The sequence below is a fragment of the Rhincodon typus genome, chromosome 13 (genome assembly GCF_021869965.1).
Source record: "Rhincodon typus isolate 14 chromosome 13, sRhiTyp1.1, whole genome shotgun sequence".
Lineage (NCBI taxonomy): Eukaryota > Metazoa > Chordata > Chondrichthyes > Orectolobiformes > Rhincodontidae > Rhincodon > Rhincodon typus.
In genome coordinates, this window is record NC_063344.1 from 50584795 (window position 1) to 50607495 (window position 22701).

Here is a 22701-nt window from a genome sequence, read left to right on the forward strand (position 1 = left end):
GCCGCCTCGTGCTCCCACGAGGAGCTCGAACAGTTCATCCACTTCACCAACACCTTCCACCCCAACCTTAAGTTCACCTGGACCATCTCTAATACCTCTCTCACCTTCCTGGATCTCTCTGTCTCCATCTCGGGCAACCACCTAGAAACCGATATCCATTTCAAGCCCACCGACTCCCACAGCTGCCTAGAATACACCTCCTCCCACCCATCTTCCTGCAAAAATGCCATCCCCTATTCCCAATTCCTTCGTCTCCGCTGCATCTGCTCCCAGACTGAGGCATTCCACTCCCGTACATCTCAGATGTCCTCATTTTTCAAGGACCGCAAATTCCCCCCCTCAGTGGTCGAGAACGCCCTCGACCGTGTCTCCCGCATTTCCCGCAACTCATCCCTCACACCCCGTCCCTGCAATAGCAGCCAAAAAAGAATCCCCCTCGTCCTCACGTACCACCCCACCAACCTCCGGATCCAACGCATCATCCTCCGACACTTCCGCCATCTACAATCCGACCCCACCACCAAAGACATTTTTACCTCCCCACCCTTATCTGCTTTCCGGAGGGACCACTCTCTCCGTGACTCCCTTGTCCGCTCCACACTCCCCTCCAGCCCCACCACACCTGGCACTTTTCCCTGCAACCACAGGGAGTGCTACACCTGTCCCCACACCTCCCCCCTCACCCCCATCCCAGGCCCCAAGAAGACTTTCCACATCAAGCAGATGTTCACCTGCACATCTGCTAATGTGGTATACTGCATCCACTGTATCCGTTGTGGCCTCCTCTACATCGGGGAAACCAAGCAGACGCTTGGGGACCGCTTTGCAGAACACCTACGCTCGGTCCACAATAAACAACTGCACCTCCCAGTCGCGAACCATTTCAACTCCCCCTCCCATTCCTCAGACGACATGTTCATCCTGGGCCTCCTGCAGTGCCCCAACAATGCCACCCGAAGGTTGCAGGAACAGCAACTCATATTCCGCTTGGGAACCCTGCAGCCCAATGGTATCAATGTGGATTTCACAAGCTTCAAAATCTCCCCTCCCCCTACCACATCCCAAAACCAGCCCAGCTCGTCCCCGCCTCCCTAACCTGTCCTTCCTCCCACCTATCCCCTCCTCCCACCTCAAGCCGCACCCCCATCTCCTACCTACTAACCTCATCCCGCCCCCTTGACCTGTCCGTCCTCCCTGGACTGACCTATCTCCTCCCTACCTCCCCACCTACACTCACCTTTACTGGCTCCATCCCCGCCTCTTTGAACTGTCTGTTTTCTCTCCACCTATCTTCTCCTTTATCCATCTTCTATCCGCCTCCCCCTCTCTCCCTATTTATTTCAGAACCCCCTTCCCCTCCCCCATTTCTGATGAAGGGTCTAGGCCCGAAACGTCAGCCTTCCTGCTCCTATAATGCTGCTTGGCCTGCTGTGTTCATCCAGCCCTGCACCTTGTTGTCTCGGATTCTCCAGCATCAGCAGTTCCTACTATCTTTCATAATTTTTGTTGTGTGCTTTCTCCGGTGCCCTAAATCCTTCATATAATAGGAAGACCAAAACACTTCCTACAACTTGAAGTTTAGTCTCACTATGGTTCTGTACAAGTTTCACATAAATTCCATTTTTCAATTATACGTATCTAGAAATTAAAACCATGACTTTGCCTTTATTAATGATCTTATTAACCTGTATCATATATTAATGTGTATATGTATTCCCAGATCTTTCTGTTCCTTTCATTCTTTTAGATAGTTATTTCCACAAAGATAAGGTGGTCTAATCATACTTTCTACTACTCTGTACCTCATTAGCCATATTGATGTTCATTTGTTAATTCTACAAGCTTATTAATGACTTACGTAATTTTGACACAGTCTTCTTCTGTATTAACTGTACCTTGTATTGCATGTTTGCATGATTTTCAGATCTTACTATGGAATCATAAACAGTTACAGCACAGAAGCAGGCTTACTTATATGCTGTCTGCAAGTGCAATCACCTATTGTCATTTCCTGCCTATTCCCCATGGTCTTGCAAATTTGTACTTCCAGTTTTGGAGTACATATCATTTCTTTAATTTGTGAACAGTAGTTGGTCCAGCGTAAAGCTTTATGAGAAAACTGCATCTTATCCAATGCTCTAATCTACTTTGCATGTACAGTTCAATTGTAACATATAAAATATCCAATCTCTCTGATTTCATCAAAGCTCTACATGCCCACGCACAAATGGAAAGAATGATATTGTCTCGATTAATATTGTTAAAGATGCAAAGCAGAAGCAGAATTTCTCCCCTATTGTTATAACTTGGGCTGAGGACCATAATTTATTTAAATATAAAGGTATGTGATAAAGACATTAATGTGCTTTACTCCTCACAAATATTGAATACTTCCAGCAAGTTATGCCTATTTTATCTTGCAATGTTTAGCTTGTGCAGAAGAGGCACTATTTGAGTCTTTTTACAAAATTTGTAGTTGCTTTATTAAGAGTTTCAGGCATTATCTCCTTAAGCACACATAATATTAGATGTCTCTAATAAATAAGAGAACTTCCTCTAATATGTGAAGGAAATTATTTTGTGAAGTCAAAGCACAAGTTACTACTGTGACACAGACAGGTGAGGTTTAGCAGCTAAAGCAAGCATATTTATATAACCCATAGACATACATTATTTTAACATGCACAATTTTAATATGAGTGTTTGAACCCTGAACATGTACATGTGTACAATAGGCTTGCAGATCAAATGGGGAACTGTTTGTTTGATTACGGTAATAACCTTTGTGTGCTTCTTACCTGACGATCTTGCTGTGCCTAGGAAATGTGATAACTCAACCTTAAATTATTTGTAATCCTTTAGTAATAAATAGTGTCCTCTTATCATGAGCTGTAGACCTTATTCTAGAATGCCAGCCTCAGTTCAGTTCAAACACTCTTCCTTCTCAGTCAGAAGATCAGAATTTCAAACTCTCCTCCAGCATGTCAAAAAAGGGAAGGCTGCACTGTTGGAAGAGTCATCTTTTGAATGAGATGGTAAATGGAGGGGCCCATTTGTCCACTGTAGCAAGAGTAAAAGATCCTATAGCCCAAGTTCTTCTGACATTCTTGTGTCAGACAACACCAATTAAACAGGCATTCTGGTCATTTACCTCATTCATATTTTGGAACCTTGCTGTACCAAATTCTTTGCTGGATTTGCTTATGTGTTAAAGTAATCTACAAAAACAGAAAGTGCTAGATAAACTCAGTAGGTCTAGCATCACCTGTGGAGTGAAAACAGATTTAATGTTTTGAGTCCAGTGGCCCTTCTTCAGAACTTTATAAGTAATTTCTTAGTTGTGTAGTGGATTGGGACATGAAAAATGCTACATAGATCTAACTCTTTCTTTTCTTTTTGCAGTTGCGAGTAATGGGTGAGATGGGGTGGAGGGATACCGTGTATATATTTACCAAAACTATTCTCACATCTTTTAAAATGTCAGCTTTAACTTAATATATTGACGCATCACTGGGCTAGTGTACTTATTGTTCTGAGGAAGGGTCACCGGACCCGAATAGTTAACTCCTGTTTTTTCCTTCGCAGATGCTGCCAGACCTGCTGAGCTTTTCCAGCAACTTTGTTTTTGTACTTACTGTACCGTTGAATGAGAATGTTAGATACAAGATTGTACGTCTGATTTTAGAATGGCTGATCCATGGTGACTAAATCACTCAAATTTGTTTTGGTTATGTGGTTATTTTGGGGATTACCTTCCATCATTCTGTCTATGTTCTTCTCAAAATTGAATCAGTGAACTTGACTGTGAATCACATGTGGAATGTTTCAAATTTTATCTGGGACATCAGAAGGTGTTGAATTAGACTAGACTTCTTGTCATCCACCTTTGTGCAGAAGAGTTGAGAAGTGGAATGAATCACAGAATCACCAAATTGATATAATGCTGAAGGAGGCCATGTGATCCATTGTGTCTGTACTAGCTTTCCAAATTAGCATTATGATTTAGTGTCATTCTCTTGTCTGTTCTGTGTGACTAACTTGAATTGCCTGCCAGTCATTTAGAGTCAAAGAGTCATAGAGATATACCACACAGAAACAAAGCCTTCTGTCCAACTCGTCCATGCTGACAAATATCCTAAATTAATCCATTTGCCAGCATTTGGCCTGCGTCCCTTCCTATTCATATACCCATCCAGATGCCTTTTTAAGGGTAGCACGGTGGCTCAGTGGTTAGTGCTGCTGCCTCCCAGCGCTAGGGACCTGGGTTCAATCCCACCCTGTGTGGAGTATACACATTCTCCCCATGTCTGCATTGGTTTCCACCAGGTGCTCCAGTTTCCTCCCACAGTCCAAAGATATTCAGGCTAGGTGGATTGGCCATGCTAAATTGCCCATAGTGTTCAGGGATGTGTAGATTAGGTGGGTTACAAGGAAATGGTAGGGTGATGTGTCTGGGTGGGATGCTCTGAGGGTCAGTGTGAGCTTGTTGGGCTGAAGGGACTGTTTCCACACTGTAGGGATGCTAAATGTCGTAATTGTACCGGCCTCCACCACTTCTTCTGGCAGTTCATTCCATACATGCACCACCCTCTGCATGAGAAAACTGCCCCTTAGGTCCCTTTTAAATTTTTTCCCTCTCATCTCAAAATTATCCCCTATCTGGGGAAAAGACCTTGACTATTCATCCTATCCATGCCAATCATGATTTTATAAACTTCTTTAAGGTCACCCTGAAGCCTTTGATGCTCCAGGGAAAACAGCCCCAATCTATTTAGCCGCTCCCTGTAGCTCAAACCCGCCAACCCTGGCAACATACTTGTAAATCTTTTCTGAACCCTTTCAAGTTTCACAACATCTTTCCCATAGCAGGGAGGTCAGAATTGAATGCAGTATTTCAAAAGTGGCCTAACCAATATCCTGTACAGCCGCAACATGACCTCCCAAATCCTATACTCAATGCAGTGACCAATAAAGGCAAGCGTACCAAATGCCTTCTCCACTACCCTGTCAAACTGCGACTCCACTTTCAAAAAACTATGAAGCAGTACTCTGAGGTCTCTTTGTTTGGCAGCGCTCCCAGGTCCTTACCATTGAGTGTATACGTCCTGCCCTGATTTGCCCTACTGGAATGTAGCACCTCATATTTATCTAGATTAAACTTCATCTGCTACTCCTTGGCCCATCAGCCCATCTGATCAAGGTCCCGTTGTACTCGGAGATAACCTTTTTCACTGTCCACTGTACCTCCAATTTTGGTGTCAACTGCAAACTTACTAACCATACCTCCTATATTCACATCCAAATCATTTATATAAATGACAAAAAGCAATGGACCCAGCACTGATCCATGTGGCACACCACTGGTCACAGGTCTCCAGTCTGAAAAGCAACCCTCCACCACCACCCTCTGTCTTCTACCTTCTAGCCAATTTTGTATTGAATTTACATTCAAGTTACAGACCAAGTCCTTTCCAACCCTTTTGTTGAGGGAAACAGTGTGAAGAATCAGAAATTTAAGGGAGGAATAACATGACTAAATATCTGGACGTACTAGATTCAATGTTCCCCGTCTTAGAGTAATTTGGACATCAGAGTTCCATCAGTGCCTTTCAGTAGAATATCACTCAGGACTTCACTAGAGGGTGATATGGTGGCTCAGTGGTTAGCACTGCTACCTCACAGCGCCAGGGACCTGGGTTTGATTCCAGCCTCAGCTGAATGTCTTTGTGGAGTTTGCACATCCTCCCCGTATCTACCTGAGCCTCTGCCAGGAGCTCTGGTTCGCACCCAAAGTCCGAAGATGTGCAGGTTAGGTGGATTAGCTGTGGTAAATGCAGGGTTATGCTTGATAGGGTGGGTTTCCAGCTGGGATGTTGTTTGGAGGCTTGGTGCTGAGACTGGCCTCTTTCTGCACTGTAGCGATTCTATGAACCCCTTACAAAGAAATCTTACAATGTCAAATCAGATTCTAGATTTTCAAACTGATTGTTAAACATCCATTACTAAATGAACAAGAACTTCCTCCAATTAAATATTGGAAAGACTGAAGGGATTGCATAAAATTAATTCCCTCGTCACTGACTCCATCCTTCTCCCTGGTAAAAGTCTGAGCCTGAGGTAAATTGCTTACAACCTTGTTTTATGCTTGACTTTTGGACCACAAAATCTTACCATCACTGGCCACCTAGTTTCACCTTGGTAACACCACCTAACTCTGCCTCAGTCTAGGGAAGGCAGTAGTCTAGTGGTATTGTCACAAGAATATTAAGCCAGAGACGCAGGTAATGTTTGGGAACCCAGGTTTGAATCCCGCCATGGCAGGTGCTGGATTCAATAATAATCTGGAATTAAGAGTCTGTCTAATAATCTCCATGAAACAATTATCATAAAAAAACCCATCTGGTTCACTACTGGCTTTTAGGGCAGGAAATCTCATCCTTACGTGGTCTGGCCTACATCTGACTCCAAACCATCAGAAATGTGGTTGATTCTTACCTGCTCTTTGGGCAGCCAATGATGCCCACATCCTGTGAATAAATAAAAAAATAAAATCTATCTGCTGTTGAAATCCTCATTCATGCCTTTGTTACTTCTAAACTTGATGTTTCCAATGTAAACATGAAGTTAATAAGAGCTCAGCTGTCTGTATCCTTACTCATACCAAGCTCCATTCACACATCATCCCTGACTTATACTGGATGCTAGTCAATTTTGATTTTTAAAAAACTTTGCTCACATAATGTAAGCATTGTAAGAATTTATTGCCCGTTCATTATTGCCCTTGAGAAGATGGTACATAGCTACCTTTTTGAAATGCTGCAATCTATCCTGGGTAGATCTATCCACAGTGATGTTAGGGTCGGAGTTCCAAGATCATGACCCAATGACAATAATGAAATGGTGATAAAGGTCCAAATCAGGATGGTGTTTCTTAGAGGGGAACATTCATGTGGTGGCACTCCCATGCATCACCCGTCTTTATCCTTCTAGGTGTTAGAGGTTGAGTGTTTATAAAGTCCCATTGTAAGAGCTTTGGTGAGTTGCTGCATTGCATCTTGTAGATGGTACATATTGCTTCCTCTTTGTGTTTGTGTTGGAAGAAGTGAATATTGAAGTGATGAATGAGGAGCCAAGCAAGAGGGTTATTTGATGGTGCATGGTTTCTTAAGTACTGTTGAAGCTGCACTCATTTAGACATTTGTATTACATTCCTGACTTGTGCCTTGTAGATAGCCCATTACAATACTGTCATAAACAGATGGATCTGTGACAGATAGATTGAAGAGATATGGTCAATTTGGATTTTCTGTCTTCTTGGCTTCCTTACCACTTGTTTGGTTAATGCAGGGTGGTCTGTCCACAGCCTTTGTGGAATCAGGAGGTGAGTTAGTCCCCTTGAACTCTTAGCCTCAGATCTGCCAATGTAGCTGGTCCAATTTGATTTCTGATCAAAAGTGATCCCCCAGGATGACGGTAGTGAGAGTTTTAGCAAGGGGTGATGATTAGATTCTTTCTTGTTGGAGATGGTGAAATGTTACCTTGACACAAGAAGCAATTACCCTCAACTGCCTCTGGAATTCAACTCTCGTCCATGTTTGAACCAAGTGAATAATGAGACCATGGTGATTTTGGGAAGGGAGACCCAACTGACTGTCAGTACACAGGTTATTGGTGATTAAGTGCCACAGAATAGCACATTTGACGATCCCTTCCATTACTTTGTTGATGATTGAGAGTAGACTGATTGGGCAATGTTAGCTGGGTTGGGTTGTCCTGCTTTTTGTGTATGCTATACATGGAAATTCTGTTATATTGTTGGGTCGATACCAGTGTTGTGGCTGCATTGAACAGCCTGTGTTGAGGCCCAGCTTATTCTAGAGTGGATGACTTCAAAACAATTCTAGAATTGTGTCAGGGCCTGTGCAGTATCCAGTACTTTTAGCCATTTCTTTGTATCATATAAAGTGAGTTGAGTTTGTTGAGAAGTGGCATCTATGATGCTGGGGACCACAAGAGGAGTGTGAGATGGATTATCCACTTGGCACTTATGACAGAAGATGCTGACAAATTTCTTTTGCACTGATGTTCTGGGCTCCCCATCATTAAGGATGGGTTATTTGTGGAGCCTCATCCTCCTGTTGGTAGTTTAATTTTTCACCACCATTTATTGTTAGATGTAGTAGGACTCAAAAGGTTAGATCTGACCTGTTGGTTTTGAGTTGTTTAGTTCTGTCTATCTCATGCAGTTTCTGCTGTTGGCATGCAAGTAATCTTGTGTTGTAGCTTCACTAGGTTGACACCCAGGTTGATTCTTGCATGTCCTCCTGCAGTTTTCATTGAACCAGATTAAGTTCCCTGGTTGATGGTAATGATAGATTGAGGGGATATACAGGGCTGTGAGGTTACAGATTATGGTTGAATACAACTCTGCTGTGGTTAATGTGGTTAAGTGCAGTGCACTTCACAGATGCCCAGTTTTCAGTTTCTAGGTCACTTCAAGGTCTGTCAGTAATTGTGCTTCCCAACACGATGGAGGGTATCCTCAATGTAAAGATGGGACTTCATCTACACAAGGACTGTGCGGTGCTCCCTCCTATTAACAATGTCATGGACAGATGCATCTGTGGTAGATAGATTGAAGAAAATAAGGTCAGTAGGATTTTCTAGCTTCTTGGTTACCTTACTACTTGTCGTTTTCAGGTTAATGCAGTTTCATCCAGACTTTGTACAAGTGTAATATAACTGAATGGCATGCTAAGCCATTGCAGAGGGCCTCTGAGAGTCAGCCACATTGCTGTGGGTCTGGAGTGATATGTGGGGCATATTCGGGTAATGACAGCAGATTTCATTCCTAATAGCATTACTGAACCAGTTGGGTTTTTATGAAAATCAACGATGGTGTAAACCAGCTTTTAATCTCAGATTTATTAATTTAAATTTCATCAGCTGCAGTGGATTTTGAACCATTTCCCCAGAGAATTAGTTATTACTAACGCAGTGACGTTACCACTGCACCCATTTAAAATATACATGTCCATGGTGCAATTTGCTCCATGGCCTTGTTCCTTTCATCTCTGTAATATCTCACAGTTTTATCATCCTTAGATATCTATACTCCTCTAATTCTGACCTCATAACCATCTTCGGTTTAAATTGCTCAACCCTTGGTGGGAGTGTCTACAGCCGCCAAGCCCCAGGTTCTGGAATTCTCTTCCCACGTGTCTCCACATTACTTTTCTCCTTTAAGACATCATTTAAAACCTATCAAGGTATTCAACATCTACCTGGGTACTGCCTGATGTGGCTCAGTGTCAAATATTGCTTCATAAAACTCCTGTGAATCATATTTGGAGGTTTTATTTTGCTGAAGGCACAATATAAATACAGGGTGTTGCTGTTGTTTTTATTACCATGTGCCCAACTACTGACATGCTCTTGTTCAGATCATCATTGCCTCTGGAACTTTTTAATATATATTTTGAGACCTTATGTAGAATAGCAAAGTAGAATTTGTTGTGCAATGTCATATTAATTGAACCGATTATGTGCAACCTTTAGACCCAATCCTCTTCCTGGCTGAAATGATTTCTAGATAATAAATAGGTTAATAAATAAGTAAATAATAGATAGAAAGATTTTAGTCCTAAACATTCTGGGAGGGTTCTGGCAGAGAAGGGGCTTCTTCCAGTATCCTATTCCATTTGCACCTATTCTCTGATCCTTCCATCTGTCCTCACCAAAGCAATGAAGTAAGCTGTGAGAACGCTGGCAGGGTCTATGGTCTGTATGTTTTTTTTTTCAGTAAAGTTACCCACATTTTCACAGTTTGCCAATATAGTTATGGACTATTATGTACTACAGTGGTCTGATAATCATCGGACTGTTGCCTATCTGTAAAATAACACAGAATTTTTTTGGCTGAAGGGGATTGTAATTACTACAAAGTATTTTGGAGCCTGTAGTTCTAGCTGTTTACTGAAAAATACATAGACGATGCTCATTTAGCCTATCAAAGAAATCATTTGATTGTGATGCTATTTCAAGTCCACTGAATCACTTAACAAGCTCCATTCCATTCATTTCTTCCAAAGGAAACCATTGCCACTCCTTTCTTATTGTCTGTGGATGTCAGCTTAGATTGATTTCAGATTTCAAACATATTGATTTCAAAACCGCCTATAACCCACAAACAATGAAGTTGTGATAATTTTGCACAACCTTAGTTGCAGTATGTATCCAATATGTGTGCAACATATTGGGAAAGATGTGAAGACTCTAGAGAAGGTACAGAAAAGAATCACAAGAATATAGTGATATCTTGAAAATGTCCCTATTACAGAGGAGGAGGTGCTGGACGGCTTAAAACACATAAAGATGGATAAATCCTCGGGATCTGTTCAGGCGTACCCTGGAATTCTGTTGAAAGCTAGGGAAGTGATTGCTGGGCCCCTTGCTGAGACATTTGTATCATCGATAGCCACAGTGAGGTGCCAGAAGACTGTAGGTTGGCTGATGTGGTGCCACTATTTAAGAAAGGTGCTAAGGAAATGCCAGGGAACTATAGACCGGTGAGCCTGACGTTGGTGGTGGGTAAGTTCTTGGAGGATATCCTGAGGGACAGAATTTACATGTATTTAGAAAGGCAAGGACTTGATTAGAGATAATCAACATGGCTCTGTGTGTGGGAAATTGTGTCTCACTTAATTGAGTTTTTTGAAGAAGTGACTAAGAGGATTGATGAGGGCAGAGCAGTGGATGTGATCTATATGGATTTCAGTAAGGCGTTCGATAAGGTTCCTCATGGTAGACTGGTTAGCAAGGTTAGATTGCATAGAATACAGGGAGGACAATTCATTTGGCTACAGAACTGGCTCAAAGGTAGAAGACAGAAGGCGGTAGTGGAGGGTTGCTTTTAGACTGGAGGCCTGTGACCAGCGGTATGCCACAAGGATCAGTGCTGGGTCTATTGCTTTTCCTCATTTATATCAATGATTTAGATGTGAACATAGGAGGTGTAGTGAGTAAGTTTGCAGATGACACCACAATTGGATGTGTAGCGGACAGTGAAGGTTATTTCAGAGTAAAGCAGGACCTTGATCAAATGGGCCAATGGGCCAAGGGGTGGTAGATGAGGTTTAAGTTAGATAAGTGTGTGGTGCTGTATTTTGGAAAGGCAAATCAGGGCAGGACTTATACTCTTAATGGTAAGGTCCTGGGAAGTGTTGCTGAACAAAGAGACCTTGGAATGCAAGTTCATAGCTCCTTGAAAGTGGAGTCACAGCTAGATAGGATAGTGAAGAAAGTGTTTGGTATGCTTGCCTTTATTGGCCAGTGCACTGAGTATAGGAGTTGGGAGGTCATGTTGTGGCTGTGCAGGACATTGGTTAGGCCAATTTTGGAATACTGTGTGCAATTCTGGTCTCCCTGCTATAGGAAGGATGTTGTGAAACTTGAAAGGATTCAGCAAAGATTTACAAGGATGTTGCTGGGTTTGGAAGGTTTGAGGTATAGGGAGAGGCTGAATAGGCAAGGGCTATTTTCGCTGGAGCATTGGAGGCTGAGGGATGTCCTTATAGAGGTTATAAAATCATGAGGGGCCTTGATAGCGTAAATAGACCAAGTCTTTTTCCGGGGTAGGGGAGTCCAAAACTAGAGGGCACAGTTTTAACTGAGAGGTAAAAGGGGCCTAAGGGGCAACATTTTCATGCAGAGGGTGGTCTGTGTAAGGAAAGAGCTGCCAGAAGAAGTGGTGTAGGCTGGTACAATTATATCATTTAAAAGGCATTTGGATGGATATATGAATAGGAAGGGTTTAGAGGGATATGGGCCAAATGCTGGCAAATGGGTCTAGCTTTATTTTGGGATATCTGGTTGGCAAGGATGAGTTGGGGACATGAAAAATGTTTCCATGCCATACATCTCTATGACCCTGTGACTCTAATTGTTTCAGCAATTAGTAAGTTCAATCTTTTTCAATTGTGTGGAGAAGGTGGGGGTGTTCTCATTGAAGAAGGTTGAGAGGAGATTTGATAGAAAATCATAAAGCATTTAGACACAGCAGAGTAGAGCAGAACATCTGAGGAAGGGTCACCGGTCCTGAAGCGTTAACTTTTTTTCCTTCACAGATGCTGCCAGACTTGCTGAGCTTTCCAGCAACTTTGTTTTTGTTCCTGATTCACAGCATCCACAGTTCTTTCGGTTTTTAATTATAAAATGTTTTTGGAGACAGATTTAACTGTGGCTTTTAAAAGGGACTTTTAAGCATCTCAACAGTGAAAAAAAAACCGGGGCTACAGAGAAAGAATGGAGGATTGGCACTGGCTAATATGTTCTTGCTTAGAGGAAGTACGGACAAGCTCGGTCGAATGGGCTCCTGATCTAGGTTTAACGCACGTTGATAGTCAATGGCCAGGCAATCTAACCCCATGTTGCACTATCATGTATCAGCAATATAACACTGAGCAAATACAGACGTTCTTGTATTCCATAAACCGACATTTTTTATTTGAACTCCTTAATATTTGTAGTAAATAACTTTCCAATTGGCAGTTTACCTTCAGTGGCAGCGCCCAGTGTGAATAACCTGGAGATCTGATTTGCCCCGCGGTAGATTGTACTGTAGTTGTTTATCTCGCCATTAACAGTCACCTTATTTGTTTTATTCGACTCCTCCCATATGGTAGCTTTACTTTCTCTGCTAATAAGCTGGCTAACTGGAAAGAGCAGTTCTACCGGCTTAAGAATGTTCCAATCTCCTATCAATGCAATGGAACGCCTTCTAGTTAAACAATACTTATGGTGCAAAGTCCAGAGCGAATATTTTAAAACGGCTAGACAGAGTTGGAGAAGGGAGACTTATACAAAACGAATTTATTAAAGGAGCGCAGCAGGAATGAAGAAAAGAAAGTGAAATGATTGCAATCACGGTTTGGCGCATTTCTCACCTTGACTACACATCCGCTCACCCCATGATTGTCCTTGCTTTCCTGTCCATGAGGGTATTGATGTGACCCATTGATCTTGTATCTCTGGTTACCATTCGTACATTCACTGGTCCTGATGACACCAGCTCTTTCCACAGGTCCCTGGATCCCAGTTGTGTTGCCATGAGAGTTGCTGCAGCTGCCGGAAAGGCGTTCTTCAACTCGCAGAAATAAACCACAGCATCTCTGAAAACTGGCGACTAGGTGAGGATCCTGTAGGATCTGGAGGAAGGAAGTCTTCATCGTTTTTATTTTGTTTTTGTGAGAAAAATCTCCAAAGTAAGGTCTGGGAGATCAGTCGATAAATGTGGATCTGAAACTCGGAAGGTAGCTTTCACCTCACACACGCTGCGCTGTACCTGGGAGTCTGACACAACAGGTTATTTTTAAACGAGGAAGTAACAAGTGTCTTTCAATTGGATCAACTGCAGTCCTAGCGCCAGCAGGTTCAGGCAGCAACTTAAGCTGTCTGCGCTGACTAGGCAGCATCATTTTATCTGCTTTCAGGCAGTTTGCGGTGGATTGGTAATGAACGTATATGAAAGATATATGTCTCCTGAATGTGGAACCTGTTAATTCATTAAGGGGTTGAGTTAAAATAGCATAGATTTTTTTTAAGGGAATCTAGCTAAGGACATGAATAAGAAAGGAATGGAAGGTTGTGCTGATAGGGCGAGATGTGGCACATAACCACAAGCAAAACGACCTGTTTCTGTGCTGTTCTTTGTAATTCCCTTGTGACCTGCCGGATAATAAAACTGAAGACTACTTCAGTTGAAATTGTATTAGCACAAGAGCAATCCAGTTCAAAACATGTTGTTCACCAGGGAGCTTGTCATCTCTTATTGGTTATCATCGTGCTTGCTGCCAATACTTCATTTTCACCCCTGAGACAAATTTAAATGTCACCACCAGGAGTGTGTGTATATATAATAAACGTGAGGTGCAATGTATCTGAAAATAAAGATGTTTCATACACTTTCCTTTGTTACCATATGTTAATATGTTAAACAAGGGAAGAAGGTTACCTGTGTGTGTGTTCTTCTAGCAAAATATAAAAGAATTCAAACTGAATTGCTTTATGCTTTTGCCAGGAATCAGAAGAAATCTTCCCACTATGGGTAGAATCACCCATGAAAAGAAATAAAATACTTACAATTTAATGTAGCAACATGTCCCAAGGCCTCCCAAACAAAATTTGATACTGAGCCACATAAGGAGATTTTGGCTGCGATTCAGGTCCTGCTTCAAATGTCCTCATCACACACACAGACACAGACACACACAAACAAACATAGACACACACAAACCCATCTCTTTCCTGGCTGGGAACTGATGGGGTCACCACGTGGCTTCTGTGTGGGAGGCCTGACATGATTCGAGTGTGCTTAGGCCCTTCACCAGTCATTGTAAAGTCTCTCATGAGATCAAGGATACTGGAAGACAAAATTCCTTTAAGATCCATGGGAGATTCATACAAGTCCTGTTTAAACCCTAAGCCAGTACTACTTTCTTGGCAGCTCAGGGACTCCTGGTGTCGTGGTTTACTAATAAGCTAGTTTGGTATTCTACCACCAGGGTGCAGACTTCCCAAATTCCACACTCTTAATTATTCTTGTTCTAAATGACTTATCACACCTTTTCGAAGGGCAAGTAAAAGTCACTTGCATGACTGTAAGTCTAGAGTCACACATAGGCCAGACCCACTAAGGATGGAGGATTTCCTTCTGTAAAAAACACTAAGTGCACCAAAGTTGTCATGGTCACTATGGCTGAGAATAGGTTTCAATGTCAGTTTACTCATTGAATTAAAAATACACCAATTGCTTTGCTGATATTTGGATCTTTGTCCGCAGAACATTAGACTTGGTTCCTGGATTGCTAGTCCAGTGACAGTACCACAATTCCTCTCACTCCATTTAATATATGTTAAGAAGCATCATAAACAGAAAGAGAGGCAGACAGATTAAAGAAGGGAATTCCAGAGGTGAGGGCCTCAGCAATGGGATGGCAGTGAAAAATTGCTATGCAGAAAATGCCAGCATTGGAGGTCTGTAGAAATTTCACAGTGTTATTGAGTTGGAGTTGATTACAGTGATAGGGAGGGGCAAGGCTATAAAAGGATTTGAAACAATTCTTTTTACCATTGAGGCAATGTTCATGTTGCAGTAGTGGAAATAGTGGTCTTGTTGATAAGGGAATGGAGTTTTTGGCTGGAACCCAAAGCAATGGCTTTGGCTTTCTGAATATTTAGTTGAAAGAAATCGCTGTTCATCTAAAACTGAACATCAACAAGCTGTTTGATGATTTGGAATACTGGTGGGACTAATGAGTTGATGGTGAGTTGGAGTTGCATATGTTTTTGAATGACATCTCCAAAGGACAATGTGTCGATGAGAAATTTAAGGGCTAAGGATAGATCACTGGAAAATACCAGAGGTCATTGTACAGGAATGGGAACAGAAACCATTGTAGGTGATTTCCTAGGTATGATTGGATAAAGAAGAACGAAACCAAGCGAGTGCAGTCTGATGCAGCACAATGATGGTGAATCCTCCCAGAGGCTCCAAACAGATCAAGAAGAATGAGCAAGGATAGTTTAGCATGTTCTAGTACGACTTTAATAAGAGCCATTTTGGTACAGTGCTAGGTCTGGTAACTTGAGTGAAGGGATTTAAACATACAATACCTGGAACAATAGAAATGGATTTGGGAATATATTCAAGGAATTTGAAGAGGAGAAAAAGAGGTTGGAAATTTGGCAGGAGTTTGCAGGAATGGAAAAAGTCAAACAGTGGTTTAGTTACAGAGGGATGAAGATGGAGATGAGATTTGAAGGAGCATAGACAATACCTGAGGAGAGTGAATTGTTAACATTATCAGCTAACATGGGCATCAGAAGGAGATAGACAGAAATAAATTGAAATTTATTGTTACTTGTATCTGTGAATATACTGTAAAATGTGTATAAGTTGCCATAAAGCAGCACCATTTAATTACATAAATTAGAAATTTTAAAAATAACAAAGACAAACATCATTTATTCTTCATTCCATGGTCTCTTGGTCTCCAATGCCAAAGACCGGGCCTGCCCAACTGTTGAGGATGGGAGGCTGCCATAACTGCCAAGGAATGAGGCCTTCTCCAACTTCCAAGGACTGGGTCCTGTCCAACTGCAGAGGGCTGGGGACCTGTCAAAACTGCCAAGAACTGGGGACCTGGTGAAACGGCCAAGGACTGGAGCCTGTCAAAACTGTCAAGGACTGGAGGCTGTCCAACCAAAACTGCTGCATCTCAACCTCAGAAAGAAGAAAAGATGAATTTGATACAAAAGGTGAAATTAATGAATAATAATAAGAAGAAATAATAAAAGAAGAAGGGCGCAGCTGGTCAGGCCAAAAGGGAGTGGACAGGCCAGGAGCCCAAACATTACCTAATCAGCCTTTTCTGCCATCTTGCTACCTCAAGAGTTGTGTGTTTAGCATTCAATAGGAATAAGCTTGAGGGAGAGATGTGAGTCTTCGAGAATAAGATGACCTCAGAGACAGCGTGAGGGGAAAGAAGAGAGAAATTAGACAAAGCTATGAGTTTAGTGTTTGGATAGGGTTTTCCCTAGTGAAAATTTGGCCATGTGGGTCACCTTAAAGAAGGGAAGGTGGCACTGTTTGAATGGTCTCAACCTATGTGACAAAGAAGGCTCTTAGCTGGATTGCAGTGGCTTTCAGGACTTTAATGTAATAATACCTCCTTCATTGCCATGGACAAATAGACAACATTATCCTTTTTTAAAAACAGACAATGCTGGAAATACATTGAAGTTCTGGTAGCATTGGTGGAGAGCAAAACAAAGTTAAGGCTTTGTATTGACTATCGCCGTTCTTCAGTGCATCTCCTTCTCCTGTGTTGTTATGCTAAAATGACAAAATATGCATTGGATGATACCCTTCTGAGATTCAAACATCATGTCAATACATATATGGATAAAAGTACCATACATCTCCTATGGCTTATGTTAGGAAGTCAGAAACTCATAAAAGTGAGCAGAGTTAGAGCAGAGCACAGTTCCAACAATTTCCTGCTTTATCTAGTTTCACCAAATACATTGGCACCGGAGAGAGAGTGAGGCTCATATTTCTAGCACACAACAACCTGCAAATATGTTGCACAATATCAACAAAATACAAGACTGATTTGGTTCAATTTCCCAGTGTGTTCTAGTATATTCCAGCCTTTGTTGTCCTGTTCATATTATACCCGGAAAGTGTTAAGAAACATGAGAACATAAAACCAGGAATATTTTTCAACTTAAAGGTTCATATTTTGGTTGATGTTTTAAATTGAAAATTATGTCCTCATTTTCATTGTCCTATATTATGACATCTCCCCACACTTCTTCCTCTAACAGTTCATTAAATGATGAAAACCTCATATTCCATGCTTCAATAAGAGTTCCAATAAAGGAAGTCTCAAATTTTCAGTTCATTTCATAAGTTATTATTAAGACAGGTACAATATCAACTTTCGACATCCCAACGCACTCTTCGCTTTTATTATGAAATAAGGTTGATCTCTTAGAAGGTTCTTACAGTTCAAAAATCTAAAATTTGGAGTGTGAAGTTATGCTTCCATCATGCAATTCCAACAGGTATGGATTTAAGATAAAGGGAATTGGTTTTTATTTAGGGATCTTATCAGGCAAGGAATCTCAAAATGATGACCCTGTCCAGTCAATGACACAAGCAAAAGGCCTGGAATATTCTCATTTTCAAGTACCACTAGAATATTTTTGGCAAATTTCCAGTCATAACTGCATGAATTGAAGGAGGGGTAGAACTTCCAATAGTTCCACTGCTGGACTATAATAAGAATTGGCTCTTTAATGGGGAGGAGACCTCTGGTAGCTAGAGGAGTTGGAATAGGATGGAGTGGGATCTGGGAACTGAGTTACAAACAATTGGTGTGAATATTTTTATATGGTCAGAATACATTTTCTGCTCCCACAAAACCGAAGGTCAAGGATGTTTGATCCTCAATTTCAGAGCAACTTATGGGTGCCCTTTCAGAAGAGCAGGTTCTGCCAATCAATAACCAGTTCCATTGGGCAGAGCACACATCCCATCCACTGAAGTACCAAAATTAATGGGGACCTACAGATGGCTCAGGACCCAAATGTGTGTACTTAAATAGATCCACAGCTGTTTCAGTCTGCAGCTCAGCTTATCCAAAATGACAGCAGGTAAGAAGAAGTAAATACCTACCCCAAAGAGGCATAAGTCTACTCCATGGTAATCTGAGCTGGATACAACTTTCTAGTTGCAGTCTCACTAGTTCATTTTGAATGCACAGTCAAAACTGTAAAATCCCAACCACCACAGGAATACACAATATACACTGAATTGGCTTAATTTTTAAGATTTAATACTTTGTAACAATGCAAAAAAGCTACACTGAAAGTAACATAAATACTACTCTGTTTTTCCCCCTTCATTAAATTGTTCAGGTTACAGTTAACCAATTTAAATAAGAAGAAAAGTTTTCAAGATTTACACTCCATCAATTTGACTCTATAACCAAACACTTCTTTACTTTGGGAATTATTGTTTGCTGTTGAGATGTTTTTTCTCTTTGTAATGAAATAGTAAATGCAGGAGAACACATTTATGATTTTCTTTAAATAACTGATTGAGAATACGTTCCTCTTCACATTTAGTGAACTAGTGCATCAATTATATTCTTTTATTCAATAGTCTGCAAACCTTTAATTAAAATTATAGAATTAATATTTCAGTCAAGTACATGCACTGCTTTCTATTTGTTATTGTTGGAGGACATTTGCTATTCATGTTGTGGACTAAATTAGTTCAAAGTAATTTGAAAGATATCCGAGTCTTAACACAAACAAGCCTACCTATAAGATGTGGTACTGTGTACCAGCATCAATATTCTGCTTATTGCATCATCAAAATAGATATTAAGCATTGAAAACAGCAGTCATTGCCAGTCGAGAAAATTCCTAGGGACCTGGCTAATATTTAGTCCACAATCGGCATCAGAAAAACAAATTATCTGGTTATTATCACACTATCACCTTATGTATTGAGTGCAAGTTGGCTGCCCTGTTTCCCATGAAACAACAGGGACTGCTTCTCCAAAGTACTTCCTTAGCTGCTAAGTCTATATCACATACAGATTCCTATTGTTTCTATAGCAATATGAATGTGTCTGCATTAAAATCCATTAGCAATTTTTGCCAATGTATTTAATTAGTTCAAACATATTGACTGTTGTCCTTTACCTTTTATTTACATACTCACCTTGATACTTTGTAGCATTAGCAATCTTTATATTGTAAAGATAAAGTCATCATAGTTTTACCAAACCATAGGGCTGCTCTCTCATTATAAAGAGACCACTGGTGGTGGTTTGAGTTGAGGGTCACCATGTCTCAGGCAAGGGGGAAAGGCTGAGAAGGAGAGTCCTTCATAGTAACCTCAGCTGATGTGGGAATTGAAAACACACTGCCCACGTCACTTTGAATCACAAACTAGCTGTCCAGCCAATTGAGTTCTGAAGATCAAGTCATAGTGCTACTGGTCTAAAGGGCTGCCCTGTCATTCGAGAGAGACAACTGATGATGGTTTAACCTGAGGGTCACCATGCCTCAGGTGAAAGGAGAAGTTGAGGGGAATCCTTTATTGTTAACCTCAGCCAGTGCAGGAATAGAGTTCACCCCATTGGTGACATTCTGCATCACAGACCAATGGTCCAGCCAATTGAGCTAACCACATTGTTTAAAATTGAAAAAGGTGAGGAGAAGCTTAAGGGAGAAGGGAAAACATTTTCATATCAGGCAAACAATATTGTAATTTTACTTCAAGAGACAGACTTATGCCATAGAATAGAAGATCATAGAATCCCTATAGTGTGAAGCAGACCATTCAGCCCAACCCTCTGAAGAGCATCCCACCCAGACCCACCCTATCCCTATCACCCTGCATTTCCTATGGTTAATCCTGCGCATCCCTGCACACTATGGACAATTTAGCCCGGCCAATCCACCTAACCTGCTCATCTTTGGACTGTGGGAGGTAACCCACACAGAAACAGGGAGAATGTGTAAACTTTACACAGTCACCTAAGGCTGAAATTTAACCTGAGTACCTGGTGCGGCAAGGCAGCAGTGCTAACACTGAGCCACCATGTCACCCTACCACTGTGTCATTCATATATTGCATTATTGTCCAATGTTACAGTCGGGCCACTCAGTTTGTATGTACAGAAAGCTCATGTGGATGCCAGGCATTCAATACAATGTAAAACCTAGAGGCTAAGTGAAAGTACAGGAGTGAAAGAGAACCTCACGTTTGTTTATAAAGGGGGGAAGAGATAACCTGATGGGCCAGTCAGCCTAACTTCAGTGGTGGGCAACTTATTGGAAAAAATGAGACAGTACAAATTTGTCATTTGGAGAGATATAGATTAATCAGCAACAGTGAATAGGGATCTATTAAGGGAAAGTCATTGCTGTGAATGTTATGCCACTATCATGAACTTCACTGAATTTTCTCAAGTGATAACAAGGAGGGTCATTGTGCTCTACTTATTGGATCTGGCCTACGTGAGTTTTAGCAAGAACTTTGACTAAGTTCCACGTAGCAGACTGGTCACAAAATTAACATTTCTTTGAATCCAAGGGAAAGTAGCAAGTTGAATCCAAAATGAGCTCAGTGGCAGGAAGCAAAGTGTTATAATTGACTGATGATTTTGGGACTGAAAGTTTAATTCCAGTTGGGTTTTGAAATGTTCAGTACTGGGTCCTTTGCATTTAATAACTTAGATTCACATGTACGGAACCATATTAAGATATTTTCAGGTGAATCAAAAATTGGTCGTGGATTGATAGGGAGGCAAAAAACAATCTGTGGACTGCAGGAAGTTCCAATTTTTGCTGGGGAGGGGCATAGTAGTAAAGTGGCAAATTGAATTCAATCTTGAAGTAATTCATTTGGAAAGGAAAAACAGGGCAAAGGAATACATATTAGATGATAAGATATAGTGTATTATATACATCATAGAAAATGGAGACTAATGTTTTTAAATCACTGCTGATGTTGTGTTGTGAATGTTATTCATGCATCAAATTGTTTTACTTTTCTTAGAGGCAATGATTTGAAAGCTAATAGTGAAATAACAACATCTATACATAAGACATTCTACTATAGTATAGAATTTTTCCAAGTTATTATTCTTTTATACTTTTAACCAACACTGCCAAAACATTACTTGATTATTCATCTTATTACTGCTTATGTGATCTTACTGTACACAAAGTGACTAAGCTAAGAATCTAGCACAAGAAATCTGGAATGATACAGTGGTTATAGCCTGGAAAGAGATTCGAAACAAAAGGATCTTTTATGGTAAAGCAGTAACAGAACCATGAAAAACACTAAGAAAGTGAATATGTAGGACATTAAAACCAATGTGCCCTGGGTAACAACGAAAACAAAAATTAAAACAAAACAGTAAAAAATTGGGTGTATATCAAGTATCAAGAAAAGCATTCAATTAATAATCTGGCACATTATAGAAAGGACAGAAGAGAATTGAAAATGCTCATGAGAGGCAAAGAGAGGTTATAAGAAAAGATGAGATAACAAGTTATGGAGCTGGATGAACACAACAGGCCAGGCAGCATTAGAAGAGCAGGAAAGCTGATGTTTCCGGTCTGGACCCTTCTTCAGAAATGGGGGAGGGGAAGGGGGCTCTGAAATAAAAAGGGAGAGGGGGAGGCGATGATGAAAAGTGGATAGTGGAGCAGATAGGTGGAGAGAAGACAGACAGGTCAAGGAGGCGGGGATGAAGCCAGTAAAGGTGCATGTAAGTAGGGGATTGGGATGGGGGTTGGTCAGTGAGGAGGGAGGCGCGGGTAGGTGGGAGGGAATACGGACAGGTCAAGGAGGCGGGGATGAGGCTAGTAGAGGTGAGGTGAGTGTAGGTAGGAAGTGGGGGTGGGGGTTGGTCAGTGAGGTGGGAGGAGCTGATAGGTGGGAGAAAAGACGGACAGGTCAAGGAGGCAGGGACGAGAGGGGGTCTGGTCTTGAGATGAAGTCGGGGGGTGGGGAGATTTTGAAGCTTGTAAAGTCCACATTGAGACCATTGAGTTGTAGGGTTCCCAGGCGGAATATGAGGTGCTGTTCCTCCAGTTTTTGGGTGGCATTGTTGTGGCACTGGACGAAACCCAGGATGGACATGTCATCCAAGGAGTGGGAGGGGGATTTGAAGTGGTTGGCGATTGGGATGTGTTGTCGTTTGTCATGAACCAAGTGTAGGTGTTCCACAAAGCGGTCTCCAAACCTCCGCTTGGTTTCCCCGATGTAGAGGAGGCCACATCGGGAACAATTGATACAATATACCACAATAGCGGATGTGCAGATGAACATCTGTTTAATGTAGAAGGTTTTCTTGGGGCCGGGGATGGAGGTGAGGGTAGAGGTGTAGGGGCAGGTGTAGCACCTCCAGCAGTGGGGCTAGTGGGGAGTGTGGAGCAGACGAGGGGAGAGAGAGAGCGGTCTGTCCGGAAGGCAGATAAGGGTGGGGAGGGTAATATATTCTTGGTAGTGGGGCTGGATTGCAGGTGGCGGAAGTGGTGGAGAATGATGCGTTGAATCTGGAGGATGATGGCGAGATACATGAGGACAAGGGGAATACTGTCTTT

General features: G+C 41.6%; 1 protein-coding gene across 3 annotated transcripts in view; it reads right to left on the reverse strand.

Moving 5' to 3' along the window:
• Positions 1-13338, reverse strand: part of sgpp2 (sphingosine-1-phosphate phosphatase 2) — a 47799-nt gene extending 34461 nt beyond the window's left edge. For 2 of the 3 annotated variants that reach the window (XM_020513870.2, XM_048604407.1), the window contains exon 1: positions 12945-13338. In XM_020513870.2, the coding sequence (XP_020369459.1) occupies positions 12945-13226 (282 nt within the window). In that variant the 5' untranslated portion in view covers positions 13227-13338. Of the gene's footprint in view, positions 1-6804; positions 8622-12944 lie in introns of all 3 variants that reach the window. The other variant, XM_048604409.1, reaches the window with a different exon arrangement.
• Positions 13339-22701: the final 9363 nt, after the last annotated feature.